At 38.0% G+C, this 15,817-nt stretch overlaps 1 protein-coding gene across 1 annotated transcript; it reads right to left on the bottom strand.

Moving 5' to 3' along the window:
* Positions 1-4,650: 4,650 nt before the first annotated feature.
* Positions 4,651-10,809, bottom strand: LOC149287620 (ribosome-recycling factor, mitochondrial-like). The gene is made up of 6 exons (XM_089492651.1): positions 10,665-10,809; positions 10,122-10,277; positions 9,562-9,680; positions 8,957-9,048; positions 8,239-8,398; positions 4,651-4,728 (listed from the first exon to the last, which is right to left on the bottom strand). The coding sequence occupies exons 1-6, from the start codon at positions 10,807-10,809 to the stop codon at positions 4,651-4,653; spliced, it is 750 nt and encodes a 249-aa protein (XP_089348777.1).
* Positions 10,810-15,817: the final 5,008 nt, after the last annotated feature.

Genomic DNA, 15,817 nt, shown 5'->3' with positions numbered 1-15,817 from the left:
GCGCATACCAATCCACACGTATACCAATCCACACATACACACTACGCCACACATGTATACCAATCCACACATGTATACCAATCCACACGTATACCAATCCACACATATATACCAATCCACACATATATACCAATCCACACACATACCAATCCACTCTCACTCTCACTGAATGATTTTCCTACCTTTCCTCTTTTCTCCTTACAGCTCCTTTTCCTTCTCTTCGCTCCTCTTCTTCAGTTCTTCTGTCTTCTTCCGGGTCAGAGGGCACGGACAGCGGTGGGCGCGGCTTCAGTGTTGTGCGCCGGGATCTGACAACAAACCCCGGCGCACAGCAGCTGTTGCCGCGCGGATCACAAGGGAGCGGTATCGGAGGTCTTTAACAGACCTCCGGCTCCCTTGAGTGATTTTAAGCCAGGTTCAAGGGAGATCCTTGAACCGGCTTAAAATCACTCAAGGGAGCCGGAGGTCTGTTAAAGACCTCCGATACTGCTCCCTTGCGAGCCTGCTCCTCCAGCGGCGGACATTACTGTCCGTCTCTGGAGGGGTGCCGACCGCCCCCCCCCACTAGGTACGCTGCTAGCGGCAGCGGTACGCTACGGTGGCGTCGGACCCTGCGGCGGCGCCCCCTGGAGTGTGGCGCCCTGTGCGGTCACACAGGTCGCACACCCCAAAGGCCGGCCCTGCCCACGTTGTTTCAATTTCAATTGAAAGGGATAAAACTCAAGAGAAAATCCTGAATGCTGCAATATCCCCTGGTAATTGGTTTAGCCAAAGTTTAGTTCTGACTACTGAAAACTGTTCTAAAATGTAGTAGAAAAAAAAAGGAAAAAAGGCTTGCTCACTAATAGTCAGTAAGACCGTGCAAAATATAGTATAGTATAGAAAGCTTAGGCTGTAGCCTATCCAAAATAAAGTAAGTCACCAATCCTTTCCTTCCAAAACTGGAAACAAAATTGTATATAATAACCACATGATATCTTCTTGGTATATTAGACCCCTATAATTAGCATAGTCGGACACTGAAAACATTTTACAGACAGTAGCTAATCAGTACATTTAATTTCAATCACCTGCTATGGGACTGAGTGATTCAATGCTTCTGGCTTGTTTAGAAGCATAGAAACATGGAATTTGATGGCACATAAGACCCATTTTGCCCATCTAGTCTGCCCATAAGCAGGACATATGACAAATCTCTAATGAGCAATTACACATTAGTCATGAATACAACTGTCACACCAGAGAGGAGTATAAGCAACACAAAAAGGTTTTTGCTGTATTATGAAGGGACAACTTCAGTTAGCTTACTAAAAATAAAAAAATGCCACAACTCAATACCTTAACCTTGAAGAGGCTTACAAAATGACCAAAGCCTCTCTAAGCAAGGTTACGGTATTGAGTTGTGCCATGCTAGACAAAAAACAGTGGTTTTGGTGATGATGATACTTTTATTGACTAAAAAAGTATTATAGATTGAAGGATTGTGGGACTAATTATCTTCTTCAGACACATATGCTTTAAGAATCTGCAATCTATTATACTTTAGTTAATGTTTCTTTACCAAGCACACTTACATGACTATTACAAAGTACTACACCATACCATAATATTGTGTGCTCAAAATGTTAACACAACACTGTAGTTTTACGTTCTACTGTTTTCTGTTTAGGTTAACAGACATTTGAATTTCAGCAACAATACTTCGCTTGTAACGGTCAATATCCTTCCAAACAAAGGCATCTCACTGTTCCATTTGTAATGACTGGCTCATGCTGTTTTTCAGAATCCAGGACTGTTACCCAACAACACAAACACACTAACACATCCCATTTCTGTGGTTTCTCTGTTGACCTCAGGGTTCATAAAACATCTGCTGCAATTCTCTGCTTTAGATTTTGTTTAGAATTCCCAGTCAATGTGTCTGCTGGAGACTAAGATACTTTAATAAACAATGAAAGGCTTGTGATCAATCATAAAAAAATAAAATGTTACATTGTAAATAAGCATATATTGTATGTGAAAGTAGAAAATGATATGGAAAAGGCTAGGGCAAGGTATAGGAGGAAAAAAAAGAGATGAGCCAGGCAAAACTGAACAATATAAAAAAAAAATTGAATCAAATAACTACCACATCGCATACAAATTTGGAAAATGCACTACAAATGCAAAAAGAAAACACATTGTTATTTTTCATAAATTAACATACAAATATTGACGTCACTTATTCTGGCTCCTCATAAATCAACTGAAGTGGTTGAAGCAAGGACTACAATAGACCCTGTAAGAAAGCAAGTTCATAAAAGGCCAATTCCTCTGAACATATTGCCAAAGCAATGTACAGGTAAGAAACCACGGCTTTAAAAAAGCTTCTCTCCACTAAGACCTGCATGTACAAAGGCCAAAACCACTGTTTAGTAATGACTGTCATTATAATATCCCTTTAGCAGGAAATTGGTTAATAATTTTGACATGAATTGGCTTCATATATGCCAAGATGAGATTCAGAAGAACAAGTCTTGTATATCTAAATACAAATGTAATCATGGTATTACAAAGGAGCATCTCTATTAATTTTAAATGGTCTGTTTAAATATTTTCACTGTCACCTATTGTAAAAACGCTATGGAATTTGCTGGAGCTAGACACCGATCAGCCATAACATTGTAACCACTGCAGCTCTTGTGGGGTGTCAAAAATGGTCCAAGAAAGGAAAGGCGGTGAACCGGGGACAGGGTTATGGTCAATCATGGCTCATTGATGCATGTAGGGACGAAGACTGGCCAGCATAGTCAAATCCGACTGACAAACTACCGTAGCTCAAATTGCTGAAAAAGTTAAAGCTGTTCTGATAGAAAGGTGTCAGAACACAGTGCACCGCAGTTGCTCCTGGATCATCACCTCTTCCACTTTTGGTTGGCATCCCCCAAGGGTCAGTCCTTGGCCCCATGCTCTATTTATACTTCATCGCTTGGCAAACTAATTAACTCATTTGGCCTCCATGCAGATGATACCAAAATCTACCTGTCTTCTCCTTATCTCTCTCATGTCCTGTGTTACCAACAGCTTGTCTGCTATTTCTTCATAGATATCATGCTACCTGAAACAATCTTTCTAAAACTAAATTCCTTATCTTCCCTCCTTTCATCTCCACCCCAGAACACCACTATCTCTCCTACTAACCAGGCTTGGGGTAATCCTTGACTAAAACATCTCCTTCGTCCCTCACCAGATCCTGGCGGTTGCACGTAAAAAACATCTCTCGCATCTACCCATTCCTCACCCAAGCAGCCACAAAAACTCTGGTTCCTTCCCTTATTTCCTCTCTTGTTGGGATTCCACTATTTCGACTCTGCAGTCTATTCTTAATGCTGCTGCTAGGCTTATCTTCCTTGCATGCCGCTCTTCTTCCGCTTCCCCACTCCTCTAATGGCTCCCTATTACCTTTAGAATTAAATGTAAAATCATTGTACTAACAGATAAGGCCCTCCATACATTTCTGTCTTTCGTAAACAAATACTCCTCTACCCAATCTTTATGTTCTTCTATTCATTAAGAATAGACTGCAGAGTCGAAATAGTGGAATGCCAACAAGAGAGGAAATGAGGGAAGGAACCAGAGTTTTTGTGGCTTCTTGGGTAAGGAATGGGTAGATGCGAGAGATGTTTTTACGTGCAACCACCAGACAAGCTATTTTCCCATCTAGACTTCACTTGTGTTGCCCTCCGGAACCTACTTCAGCTTTCACCCTTCCAACATTCAAGAAAAATCTTCAAACCCACTTCTTCAGAGAATCATACCATCTTAGTTGCTAGAACCTCCCTGTCACTGATATATCCCTCACACCCCCCTTTCACCTTTCTCTGTTCCTTATGTTTGTCCTCACCCCATTCCCTCAACATTGTGAGCTTGCGAGCAGGGCACTCTTCTCCTAATGTTTGTCTTAGTCTGTCAGTTCTAGTCTTTTCATACTCCTTGCATATATGTATTGTAAGAAGTGCTGCATAAATTGTTGATGCTATATAAATAAAAGATAATTATAATAACTGCAATACTTGGAAAAGGGATAGTTTTGATTTATGTACGTCTTTTATGTAACATATGTTGAAAAGATCCAAAAAAACAAACCAGGATAAATTACTTTTTTACTTTATTAATGTGATTGATCCACAATAGTGGATCATAGTATAGTATAACATAGTATAAAAATCTAGGTAGATTGTGTTGTGAAGGCTGGTCAGAATGAGTACTTTCGGTAAATAACTTATTTTTCAGTCAAATTATTCAACATCTTTCTTTGTCAGCAATTGCCCTAAAAAGTTAAATGGAGGTCCAAGTCAACTCAGGAGTAGAGTGGATTTTGTTGAGCAGGAGCATTTTTGGTTTTTCACTAGTCTAAGCAACTTAAATACAATAACAGTTTAGACTTTAGACGGAAGAGAACACAATTCTTCAGTGTGTGGAAAAGAAAAAAAAATACAAAACTACAACACAGGACACAGCTTTATACGACTTAGATTGTGCACTGCATGATTGCTCCTTTATTCCCATTAAAGAGAACACTCAAGTGTCTTAGTCCCATAGAAGATAAGTGAATGCCATTTTGAATTAAACAGCCAAAACATGATCCCCGTATAGTTTATATCACTTGTCTTAATTCAAAAGTTCTTTTGTCTTGGCTACCAACTGTTTGTCCATTTCTGCTGCTATATCATCAGCTATCTGCTGGATCTAGAAAAGACACAATGAAACATCTCTTAGGACATTTAAGTATAAACAGGGAGCATCTAGGTAAAGTTAACAAGTTTATGTTTATTGTTAAGCATAAACCATAGTAATAGTTTGCAGATAGTATCAGTGCTTATTTCTCTGGAAGTCAATATTTTGTATAAAAACATCAGAAATTATTTTAGCTGAGACTAACACTCTATAAGCCTAAAGCTATTGCTAAAGGGAATGCCATGTGGTTACAAATTCCCACATTTACATCACAAGCTCTGTAATGCAGAAACATCATATACCAATGTGTATAAATCTAGGTCTATTTATTTCTGCAAATGCTTTTTTAATGTGAAATCACGCCAGCTCATATCAAGTGCCAAAACAGACACAATGAGAAGGCAACATTATATATATATATACCATATTTGCTCGATTATAAGACGAGGTTTTTTCCAGAGCAAATGCTCTATAAAATACCCCTCGTCTTATGATCGAGGTCGTCTTCTAATCAGACCTCAAAAAAATGTCTGCTGGGGCCATGCTGCTTACCGGGCTTTGGTCGCAAGCAGCGTCTCTGCTACTAGCAGCAGGAGAACAGGAAGCTAGCAAAGTCCTCACATAACTCTACATCCCCCCTCCTTCCTCTGGAGGCGGGGCCAGAGAAGTTGCTCGCACAGCCGGGCCCCTGTAGAAGTTTGCGAGTGGGAGATCTGCAGTTCAGGTAAGGGGGTGGGGGAGGGTTTTGGAGCAAGTATGTGTGATTAATGGAATGAATGAGTATTTAAATGTTTGTGAATGAGTGTGTGTGTGATAGCATGGATGTGTAAGGGGGTGGTGGTGGTAGCATGGCATAGGGAGGCTGTAATCACACTACTATCATCCCCAGGTTCCAGCATGTACTGGCTGCCTTGGCTTGATAGGAGTGTGATTGCTGTTAGCAGTTATATATATATACCTGCAGAAATGCCTTTTAACCCCCTATATGCCACTCAGCCCCATGATATGCCTTTTAACCCCCTATATGCCAGAGTGGCATATAGGGGTATAAGGCATATCATGAGGCAGAGGGGCATATAGGGGGTTAAAAGGCATATCATGGGGCACAGTGGCATATCGAGCAAATACGGTATATATATTTATATAGACACAAACACACACACACATACATACAGTGGACATCCTCATCCAAACAGATTAGTAAAGTTTTATTTTGTAAACCAAACACTGTCTTAATTCTGTTATGGCCACAAGTCTGTCCACCGCTATTTGATGTCAGTAATGGTAGTCTTACATAACGCATCTGTGTAGTTAAACCTTTGAAAACCAGCGTTCTATGGAATTTTGGCATTATTTATGTAACCCGTAATCATCCGTTTCTCACTAATTACACCATATAAATTATACTTTACTGCAGAAAAAGAAGAAAAAAAACCAGGCAGACCAGCCCAAGTTGTTGTTCTGCTATCAATTTGTTTGAGTCTATATTATGTTTGTAAGAGTAGGTTGGGCTTCTGACACCACCAAAAACATTTTCCAGTTTTACATTCCTTAACCCCTTCGTGACAAAGGCTGATTTTACTTTTTGTACCCTTCGTGACAATGGCCTTTTTAACATTTCTGCACTGCTCGTGTTTAGCTGTAATTTTCTTCTTTCCAGTTTACTGAACCCACACACATTAGATAGTTTTTTTCAGGACAAGAAGGGCTTTCTTTAGATGACATTGTTTTGATTGTATCATATTATTTACTATTAAAAAAAGTAGAAAATATGGTGAAAAATTTAGAAAAAAATGACTGTTTCTAACTTTTAGTTGAAAAATCTTTTACTCATCTATAAAAGGTAATGAAAAAACCTGCTAAAAAGATTCTACTATTTGTCCTGAGTTTAGAAATACCCAATGTTTTTATGTTTTTTTGCTTTTTTCTACACATTATGGGGCAATAAGTACAGGTAGCGTTTTGCTATTTCAAAGCCATTTTTTCCGGTAATTCTTCCCCCCCATGTGCCATTTCGGGTATCTTTGAAGCCAGCCAATGCAATTTACCCCATCAAGTCATATATTTTTGAAAACAAGACAGCCCAGGGTATTCCAAATGCTAGTATTTTAACCCTTTCAAAGCACTAATTCTACCATCAGCCTTTGTCAAACTTTATGGTAGTAATTTTTTTTGCATTTGTTTTTCCACACACATTTTACTTCAGGTATGAATTAAAAGGTTCTCGTATATGTCACTATCATAAAACACCTCAATATGTGTTCAGCAACATCTCCTGAGTACAGCGATACCTCACATGAATGATTTTGCCTGACTGGGGGCAAAAGGGCCACATTTGGGCATGCGCATTTTTCAATGTTGAACTTTGGCATTTGGGGATCCACTGCCCATGCCCTATTTGGTACATCTTTGAGCCGGGCCAATAAAGCCATATATTTTTGAAAACTAGACACCCCAGGGTATTTCAAATGCTAGTATTTTAACTCTTTCCATGCACCTTATCTACCACCAGTTTTTGTCAAACTTTGTGGTAGTCATTTTTTTGCATTTGTTTTTTCACACACATTTTACATCAGGTATGAATTAAAAGGTTCTCGTATATGTCACTATCACAAAACACCCCAAATTTTTTCAAAGTTTGCAGTAGTATTTTTTTGTGTGTATTTTTCCCCCACACACCTATTTTATGTATGAATTTACAGCTCCTGGTTTATGCCGCTGTCACACGACAGCCCAATATGTGTTCAGCAACATCTCCTGAGCGCAGTGATACCCCACATGCATGGGTTTGTCATTTTTGGGGGGAACTAAAAGGCCACATTTGGTACGTGTGCATTTTTCTAATTGGAAATTAGATGTGTGGCCATCCTTCCCCCAGTGTTAATTGAGACATTGTTGAACCCAGCCAATTCAATTTACCCCATCAAATCATACATTTTTTAAAAGTAGACACCCCATGGGCATTTACAGCAACGCCGTTTCGGTGCAGAAAGCAAAAATAGATCGCTTTCTGCACCCGTTTAAAGACGTGCCGGTCCTGGCACGCCATTTGTCGTTAAGGCCTTGATTTTCCGCGACGTGCCCGGACCGGCAATTGTCATCAAGGGGTTAATTAATACACCTATTTGTTTGTCTAAAGATAGAAGTATGGGTTTTTTGTTTTAACAATGTCCCTCACTGTCTCTACCCCTCCAAATTCTTCTCACACTGGCTAAAATAATTTAAGACCACCTTAAACTGCTGTGACATGTACCTTATCTGTCTTTTTCCTTCTCCTTAACCCCTATACTGCTGCCCATGTTTCACTTAAATGTTTCGTGATTAGTATTGCTTTTGGCTTGACAAAAGGAGGTTGATGCTCTCAAAAGCTCATCTTTAAAATGGAATGTTAGTCAAATAAAAAGGTATTATTCTATATTACAGTACTCAGTTTTTTCCAATGAATGTATATACAAATTAATGCAGCTTTAGTAAAATACTCCAACATAGGATGTACTTCCCCATTAAGGTATTATCATTTACCTGCTTTTCAAGTAGTTTAATTGTATCCTCTGACACTTCGCCTTTGGATTTTTTGACTTCCACAATAGCATTGGAGCGGGCCCTACGTAGAGAGTCTTTGGCCTTGTTGGTGAGCTGTTTCGCAAGCTTGCATAAGTTCTCCCTGTGTTCTCTTGTCACTCTTTTAAAAACAAGCATGGATGCTTAATAAAATGGTTGTATTTAATGGGTTAAATTAAGTAATGTAACTGAAAGCAAAACATTTTAAACACTCAGTCCTTTTTTCATTTGAAAATTACACCAACTTCTACCTAGTCTGTTACATAATGCAGGCACTTGTTTGATTAAAAGCTTCAAAAGATGGAAACTTTGGAGGCAATATAATAGGGGTATTCTTTATACCAAAGATAAGTGTTTTCTTGTTTTTTTTCTAATTTGATTACACAAGGGAAAAAAACAGCATTTCTATGTAAACACCCTGCAGACCTGCTTGGTCCTTCTCCCTTGCAGGAAGCTAATGTGATGAATGGGTTCAATCTGGAACCAAGCAGAAACTCTAAAAAGATCACACGGTCATGCCATTAAGTAAAATAATAATAGAAATCAAATACATTACATAAACGCATATTAACAATATATTGTTATTAAGAAGAATATGAATGTTATATTAACTGTGTATTAAATAATAAAATAATATATTTTTTAAATGATTTCTATATATAATTTTAGATCTACTTACTGCGGAACCGGCACACGTATTATTGTTCCATCGAGTTCTGGGTTTAGGTTCATACGACTATCTCTTAACGCATTCACAGCTGCAGCAGCACTCTAGACCCAACATAATAATGATGTTAAACTTGTTTGTTATCATCTTCAATTAAGTTTTATCACAAGATCTGGATAAGTGTGTAGGTCTTTAATGAGGATGTCTATGGAAAATCAGATATTTTTTTCTTTGCACATCAAACACTATTTAGTATAGTACTGGATTTAATATAGCATTGTGCTTTTTTTATTTTATTTTTATTTACACACAATGACACTTTAGCAACGTACTAATTGTATTGGCATGGTATCCTGATTTAGGTGTGGAGCTGCATATTTTCATTTACCTACATTAAGGATTTAATCTTAAATGTAGGTTTGTAATGTCACCATAAATCGTTTTCATTATATCATAGAGACACATGTACATGCATTGCATATGCAACTATTATAAACACACATGATTACATTATGCTGAATAGCAAAAAAAAAAACAAAAAAAAACACAGATTCATGTAAAATAAATATGCTTTGCATTATTAAATATTTTAGCATCTACCATATAACTTTCCTCACCTCTGGAAAAGCCGCCATGTTAATTATAAATAACTGAGGAGATTTCAAGGAAATTTGTCCCAACTGATTTAATGGAAATTTTCCATCTTTTGTAGTCACATTGATGTGATCAAAAGCTCCTGTAAAAAAAAATAAATAAAGGGAAACAAAGCCAAGACTTGACAAATACAAACTTACACACAAATATTAATCCAATTTGAGACTTCTTCTGAAACTTAATTGCCTTGCTTATAGTGGTATATTCAGTTATGTACACTAAGATTAAAAAAATACAGTAATAGGGCATAGAACTGTAAAAGAACAAACATATAACATTATTCATTATAGCAGAGAGGAGAGCCTGGGTCATATGTAGGCATGAAAGTAAATAAACATTGCATTTTACAAATAATACATATAAACACAGTCAAATAGATATCCCAGAAAAATTCAGGGAGAAAAATGAGGAATTATTCCTAAATCTGCTCTTCAGTAGTCTGAGGGAAGACATCCTCTCAACAAAAAGAGAAAAATAAAACAATTGCAGATTGATACGCAAGACAAGAAAGTAAATCGCTTACCTGTGGAGGTTCTAATACTAAGATTTTTGTTAAAATCTTCTTTAAGATTGTCAACCGCATTTCTCATTTCTTGCTTAACGTCTTCCACGTTAATGATGTCTTCAACTAAAGATGAATTTATATTTATTCTGGTTTGAGACTGTGCTTTACTTTTGGCTGAATATGAAAATAGAGATAAAGTGTTATTAAACACAATTTTTGATGCACAAATGTGTATAATAATACAGTAATGCTGATTTGCAGGCAAGAATTTACAACAGTAGAGAAGCTTAGGCAATATATTTACAATGTTCAATCCAATTAATCAATGTATATTTACACAATAAATTAGCAAGTCGTCACAGGTATAATGAAACTTTTTATTACTTTTCATAGTATTAAGACACCTACAATGACTCCTTACTAGTACAATCAGATCACTCTCAGTCTGCGTGTACCCCATGGACAACTGATCTAATCGCCCAAACACTAAAATGAAACAGCTATTGTCTTTTTTTTTTGATAAAATATTACATTTCCAATGTAAAAAAAAATAAAACTCACTTTTGCTTTTCTTGGTAGCAAGGTGTCTGCTCAGAAAGGTGATATGTGGATTTTTGTGGCGTTGTACTACTGGTAGCTCTGCCACTCCAACGGATCTCAGTTGCAGTAGCATAGGCGTAACGTTCCTCAGACACCTTAACGCCATAACCGGATCTGGTTTGAAATAGAAAAGAAAATATCACTGATTATATATATTTATATATACAGAGAGTGTAATTATTATAAATGAGATGGCTTTAGTCACTGGAGAGGTAAAGGATGTGATTCTTTGTCTATAATTTAGACCTTTGCAATGCCCAGGTATTAAATTGTGCCAGGAATAAAAGGACCTAGTGGTCCGAAGTTGAATACAGAATGCCAGCTACATTCATTCTGCAGTGATAAAACTGTCTGTAGTTACGCTATTGTGCAGCTTGCTGTTATGTGTACTAATTAAATAATAAAGTTTTATTTCGTGACGCCCTAGAACTTAACTTTATTTCATACACCTGTATGTAAAGATCATTCCTCACACAACACTTCTTTCTACAGGAAGATTTCCATCTCAAGAACTTTTTTTCTTTAAATTCTGCTCATTTGTATATCACAAACAGCAGGATATCCCACTTTAAGTTACTCTGATAAGAAATGCATACACCAGGAGCAACATATTGCATTGTTTGTTTTAAAAACGCTGTGAATCCAATTCCAACTTAACTCTCACAAACACTGCAAAGGACAAAATGCTGCATATTATCACCTACTTCAGTACCTCGGTCACTGTGTTACACGGCTATAAACCCAGCCTCTTCAGATAATTGACTTTGCTTCACTAGTCTGTTCAGTTCTCCTGACGTCATTGGAACGCGACGCCGGCTAGTCAGTCGCTTTGTTGCTGACGTCAGAGCGTTTTAGCAGTGAGGATGTATTTCCAGCTGAGGAGGAGTGGAGCTTTTCGGGTATGATCGTGTTGTGTATAGATACATATGGACTATATATATATATGTTTAAATTGTGAGATAGCGATGGTGTGTATAAAAATACACTGATTGCGGTGAGTGGATGATTTGTGGCTCGAGTTCAGCGTTGTATATTATATGTGTACCAGCGGAGATTATACTCCTGAGAGTTAGCTGGACAATGAGGCTGAATTGTTATTCGTTCTGCCCGTTGGTGGGCACTTTACACTACATGGCAGTGATGAAGTCCTTCCACTATTGTAATGCGATTACATTTCGTTTCTATTTAATTTGAACTATATTATCACATTACTTTTCCAAGGGGAGGGCTGACACCTTCAGGTCCAGGTGGCTGGTAAAGCCAAATGGCCCCATGCCTTAACACTTACACAAACATACACATACTTACACTCATGCTAACATGCATTTACACATTCACGCTCACTCTTATACATAAACACACAGACAGACAGACATACTCGCTTCTTTACCTACCGGAGTCTTCTGCGAAAGCAGCCTCGCTGTTACTGTGGGGCCACATAACCTCATGTCATGCTCCTGTTTCATTTTGGACTGACCTGGAGGACAGTTGCTCACTCAGGCAGTCTGCCCTAGTGATTTGCTTATTACAATGAAGGGAGTGTACAGGTTTAACATTAAAATTAAAAGGACGCTCCAGCAGCTGTGTACACTTTAACGCATATGATAGCTAAGAGATCCCTTAGACATTTTCGTGATACCGTTCTTACAAATGCATGGGGGAGTAAAATCAGGATCCTGTCCTGCCCCCCCCCCCCGCTATGTCCTGTGATATTAACACCTGCCTGCTCCAATGCTGGCTCAGCATACGTCACATGCGGGTGCCTAACACGACCCCCCTCCCTATCCGCAGAATAATCTCCCATTGGTTTTCTATGGGAGCACCGTCCTTGATTCAAACCTCTCCTTCATTCAGTCCCTCACCAGGTCCACTTTCACCTAAAAACATCTCTCACATCCACCTATTCCTTACCCAAGATTCCACAAAAACTCTGGTTCGTTCCCTTATCATTTCCCATTTTGACTATTGCAACACACTTCTGGTTGGCATTCCACTGTCTTGACTCTTTCTTCAGCAGTCTATCTTAAATGCTGCTGTTAGGCTTATCTTCCTTGCACACAGCTCTTCTTTTCCTTCCCCACTCTGGGAAACCCTCCACTGGTTCCTTATTACGTTAAGAATTGAATTTAAAATCCTTGTACTAACATATAAGACCCTCCATAAAACTGCTCCTCCGTACATTTCCTTATGGTTGTCCTCAGCCCATTCCCTCAAGATTGTAAACTTGCATCCACATAATGTATCGGTTTGTCTTAGCCTGTCGATCCTAGTCTTGTCATATCCCTTGAATATATGTGTTGTATGAAGCGCTGTGTAGATTGTTGTTGCTATACATTCATTGTTAAGGGGGTCCCAAGGCACACTAGAGTGTCCCTTTAGCAATATATAATAACAGTAGCTTGAACACAAAAAAGACAATGAAGAGGGCCCTGCTTTTTAAAATTTATATTCTTTAAGGAAGTCAAGGGGAATTTAGATTCCTCCCCAGATGTAGGTAACTTGCAAACATTGGTGGTAATGAATTATACATGAAAAACGTGTTAGTAAATATATTGGGTTGGGACAGGTTACAGTCATCTCTTTATAGGGTTTAAATAAGATGCAAATCCATCATGTTGTCATCCTATTATGGTTTATGTAATATTGTATATATAATATTCCCATAGGTAAACACCAGCAGGAATGTTTTACGAATAATTAGCGCCTAGAGAGTTTCAGGTCCTTGCTTACACCACAATAAAGATCTCTCTCTCATGCAGTAGAGGAGTGTTTTGCACATATATGTGTTAAATGTTGTTTTGATAAATCAATTGTCATTTTGTATATTTTTTTTTTTATGATATAACATAGAATGTATAGGAGAGTTTACAGAACGGAATTAAGAGAAATAGGAGCAAAAAGAAAACGTATGCACGTTATGTCGTTAGCCCCTTTTCACGTTGCCAATTCAACACCCCTATTATGTTAAATATCTCAAATTGAGGTGTCACTGCTTCTTATTCTTCTAGACCTTCTAGAGGCTGTGAGTGGACATCGCTTGCCTGCTTCTGATGTCTAAAGTTGCACTCATGCCGCTCGTTTACCCTACCTCAGCTTCATTGTAGCCGTGTTACCACGTGCTTACTCCTGGATTCAACTGAGTTTTAGTGGTGCCCAGGGCCAGTCCTAGACCAAGTTGCAACCCATGCAAGAATATTCTCTTGAACCCCCCATTTTGTTAAATAGATGACAATATTTTTAAAGCCTAGCAGGATTGAGCAGAATAGGGTGCAGAGCAATTACTTCTTATGCAGGGGCAGCTAGGCAGGAAATAGTTGATCTGGTCCCTTTAGAGCTGCAACAACTAATCAATAATAATCGATAATGAAAATCATTGCCAACGAATTTCATTATCGATTAGTTGAATCGATTTTATCAAATATAAGATGAGGGTTTTGTCTTTACCCTTTGTCTTATAATCTGACCCCAAATAGAGGTAGCACTGTAACCCTAAGATCCAGATCCCCTGCAGTGCCGAAGGGGACCTTGATTCTCCTCTCTGACACGTATGCAAACACACACTGACTCTCATGCAATACGCTAATATTCTGTTCGAAGACACTCCACCCAGACTTATACTGTATACTGACACCCCACAAATACTCTTACACTATATGATGACACCCCAACACACACACACACACACACACTATATGCTGACACATACAGTCCTACAGTGTACACTGACACCCAACACACACTATATGCTGACATAGTACAAATACCTTAATATGCATTCTTCTTTAGTGGTGATGTCAGGAACAGTGAACTACTTAAGTCTCTGATCCTTTAGTTTTAGGTTATGACCTCTTGTTCTAACATTCAAACTTACCTTTAAATAATGTTCTCACCACCACTCCATTTCATTACCAAGAATGCTAAGGAGAATGATCCTTATTCTCTTGATGTGAGATCACCCATTTGGTGATGTGCTACATTTGTGTATTCATGTAATGTGTGCAAGCCTGACAGCTTGCGGCAGAGCCATGTTATCTTATTGAGTTTCTGTTCTGAAGTTATTACCCTTCCCTTCACACACCATTACAAAGGGTGTCTGAAGGGTAAATGTTAATTAGGAGGAATAATCGTGTAGATCCCAACAAGAGGTTTTTAAGGTATCTTCCCCATTGTATACACCATTACATGAGTTTATTTAGTGTATAGAACTCTTAATACGTAGCCTTTGGGAAAAGTGACGGATTCATCTTAAAAAATATTTTATATATGTGTTCGAGCATGTACCAAAGGTTTTATATAAAAGCCATTCTAATGCAAACATTAAAAGGTGATTTTATCACAACGGCAACCTGTGGAATAATCCAATAAGCAAGAACTTTTCAAACTTTGCACCAATATTATGTTTTATAATCAACCTTCATTGTGTCCTTAAGAATATCATTGCTGCACAATGCTTTGTACTTCTCACAGTGAATTCTTGGTATTTTTATTTTTTTTACAAAATATGAGTTGTGATTTTGGATTTCAATAAATATACTAGGAAAACACTTTGCAGATCTCACAGATATATCACTGGTTAATTCTTGGCAATGATCCTGCTTATGGGTCCCTTAAGAATGACTGATAATTTAGGAGAACAGTTCATGGAGAAACTGACATACAACAGAGCTGGCTGAGAATAGATTACATAAAATCTGATTTAATTCTGGCAGATTTTGCAATGTTTTCACTTACTGAGTACAGTGACCCCAATTTTCTATGGAATCGTGAGTCTCTAAGCCATTTTAGCAACTTCTACTCAGCCTTTTTTTCATAAATGGCCATAGACCTGGTATCAAACTGTTAGGTCTGCTTTTGTGTTGTTTTAGTTTTTTTTTCCTACAAAGTAAACAAAAGAAGGGCAAACTTCTTCTTTTGGCAAATTAGCCAGAAAAGATATGCCGATACATCAATGGTGTTTTGAAACAAAGAGGATACCATCTCATAAAGTCGATGTAGGTGATGGTTTTGTCTAGTCTACCTCACGTCTAATACTTAAGTTGATGATATGTTCATTTTTTTGTCACTTAATGACCATAATCTTGTTATGCTCTCAGATCTGTTCTTAAGACTAATCG

The sequence above is a fragment of the Sceloporus occidentalis genome, unplaced genomic scaffold (assembly GCF_023333645.1).
Source record: "Sceloporus occidentalis isolate IW3139 unplaced genomic scaffold, rSceOcc1.0.p SCAF_58, whole genome shotgun sequence".
Taxonomy (NCBI): Eukaryota; Metazoa; Chordata; class Lepidosauria; order Squamata; family Phrynosomatidae; genus Sceloporus; species Sceloporus occidentalis.
Note: the sequence above shows the minus strand (reverse complement) of the source record. Positions and strands in the feature narration are given on the sequence as shown.

Bases quoted from the DNA above. Each gene is read 5' to 3' on its own strand.
- LOC149287620 (XM_089492651.1), bottom strand. From the start codon at position 10,809: ATGGCGTTAAGGTGTCTGAGGAACGTTACGCCTATGCTACTGCAACTG. The intron at 9,049-9,561 runs GTGAGGAAAGTT...TGTTGGGTCTAG, and splicing joins ACATGGCGGCTTTTCCAGAG to AGTGCTGCTGCAGCTGTGAA. The intron at 8,399-8,956 runs GTAAGTAGATCT...TGTTTTTAAAAG, and splicing joins ATACGTGTGCCGGTTCCGCA to AGTGACAAGAGAACACAGGG.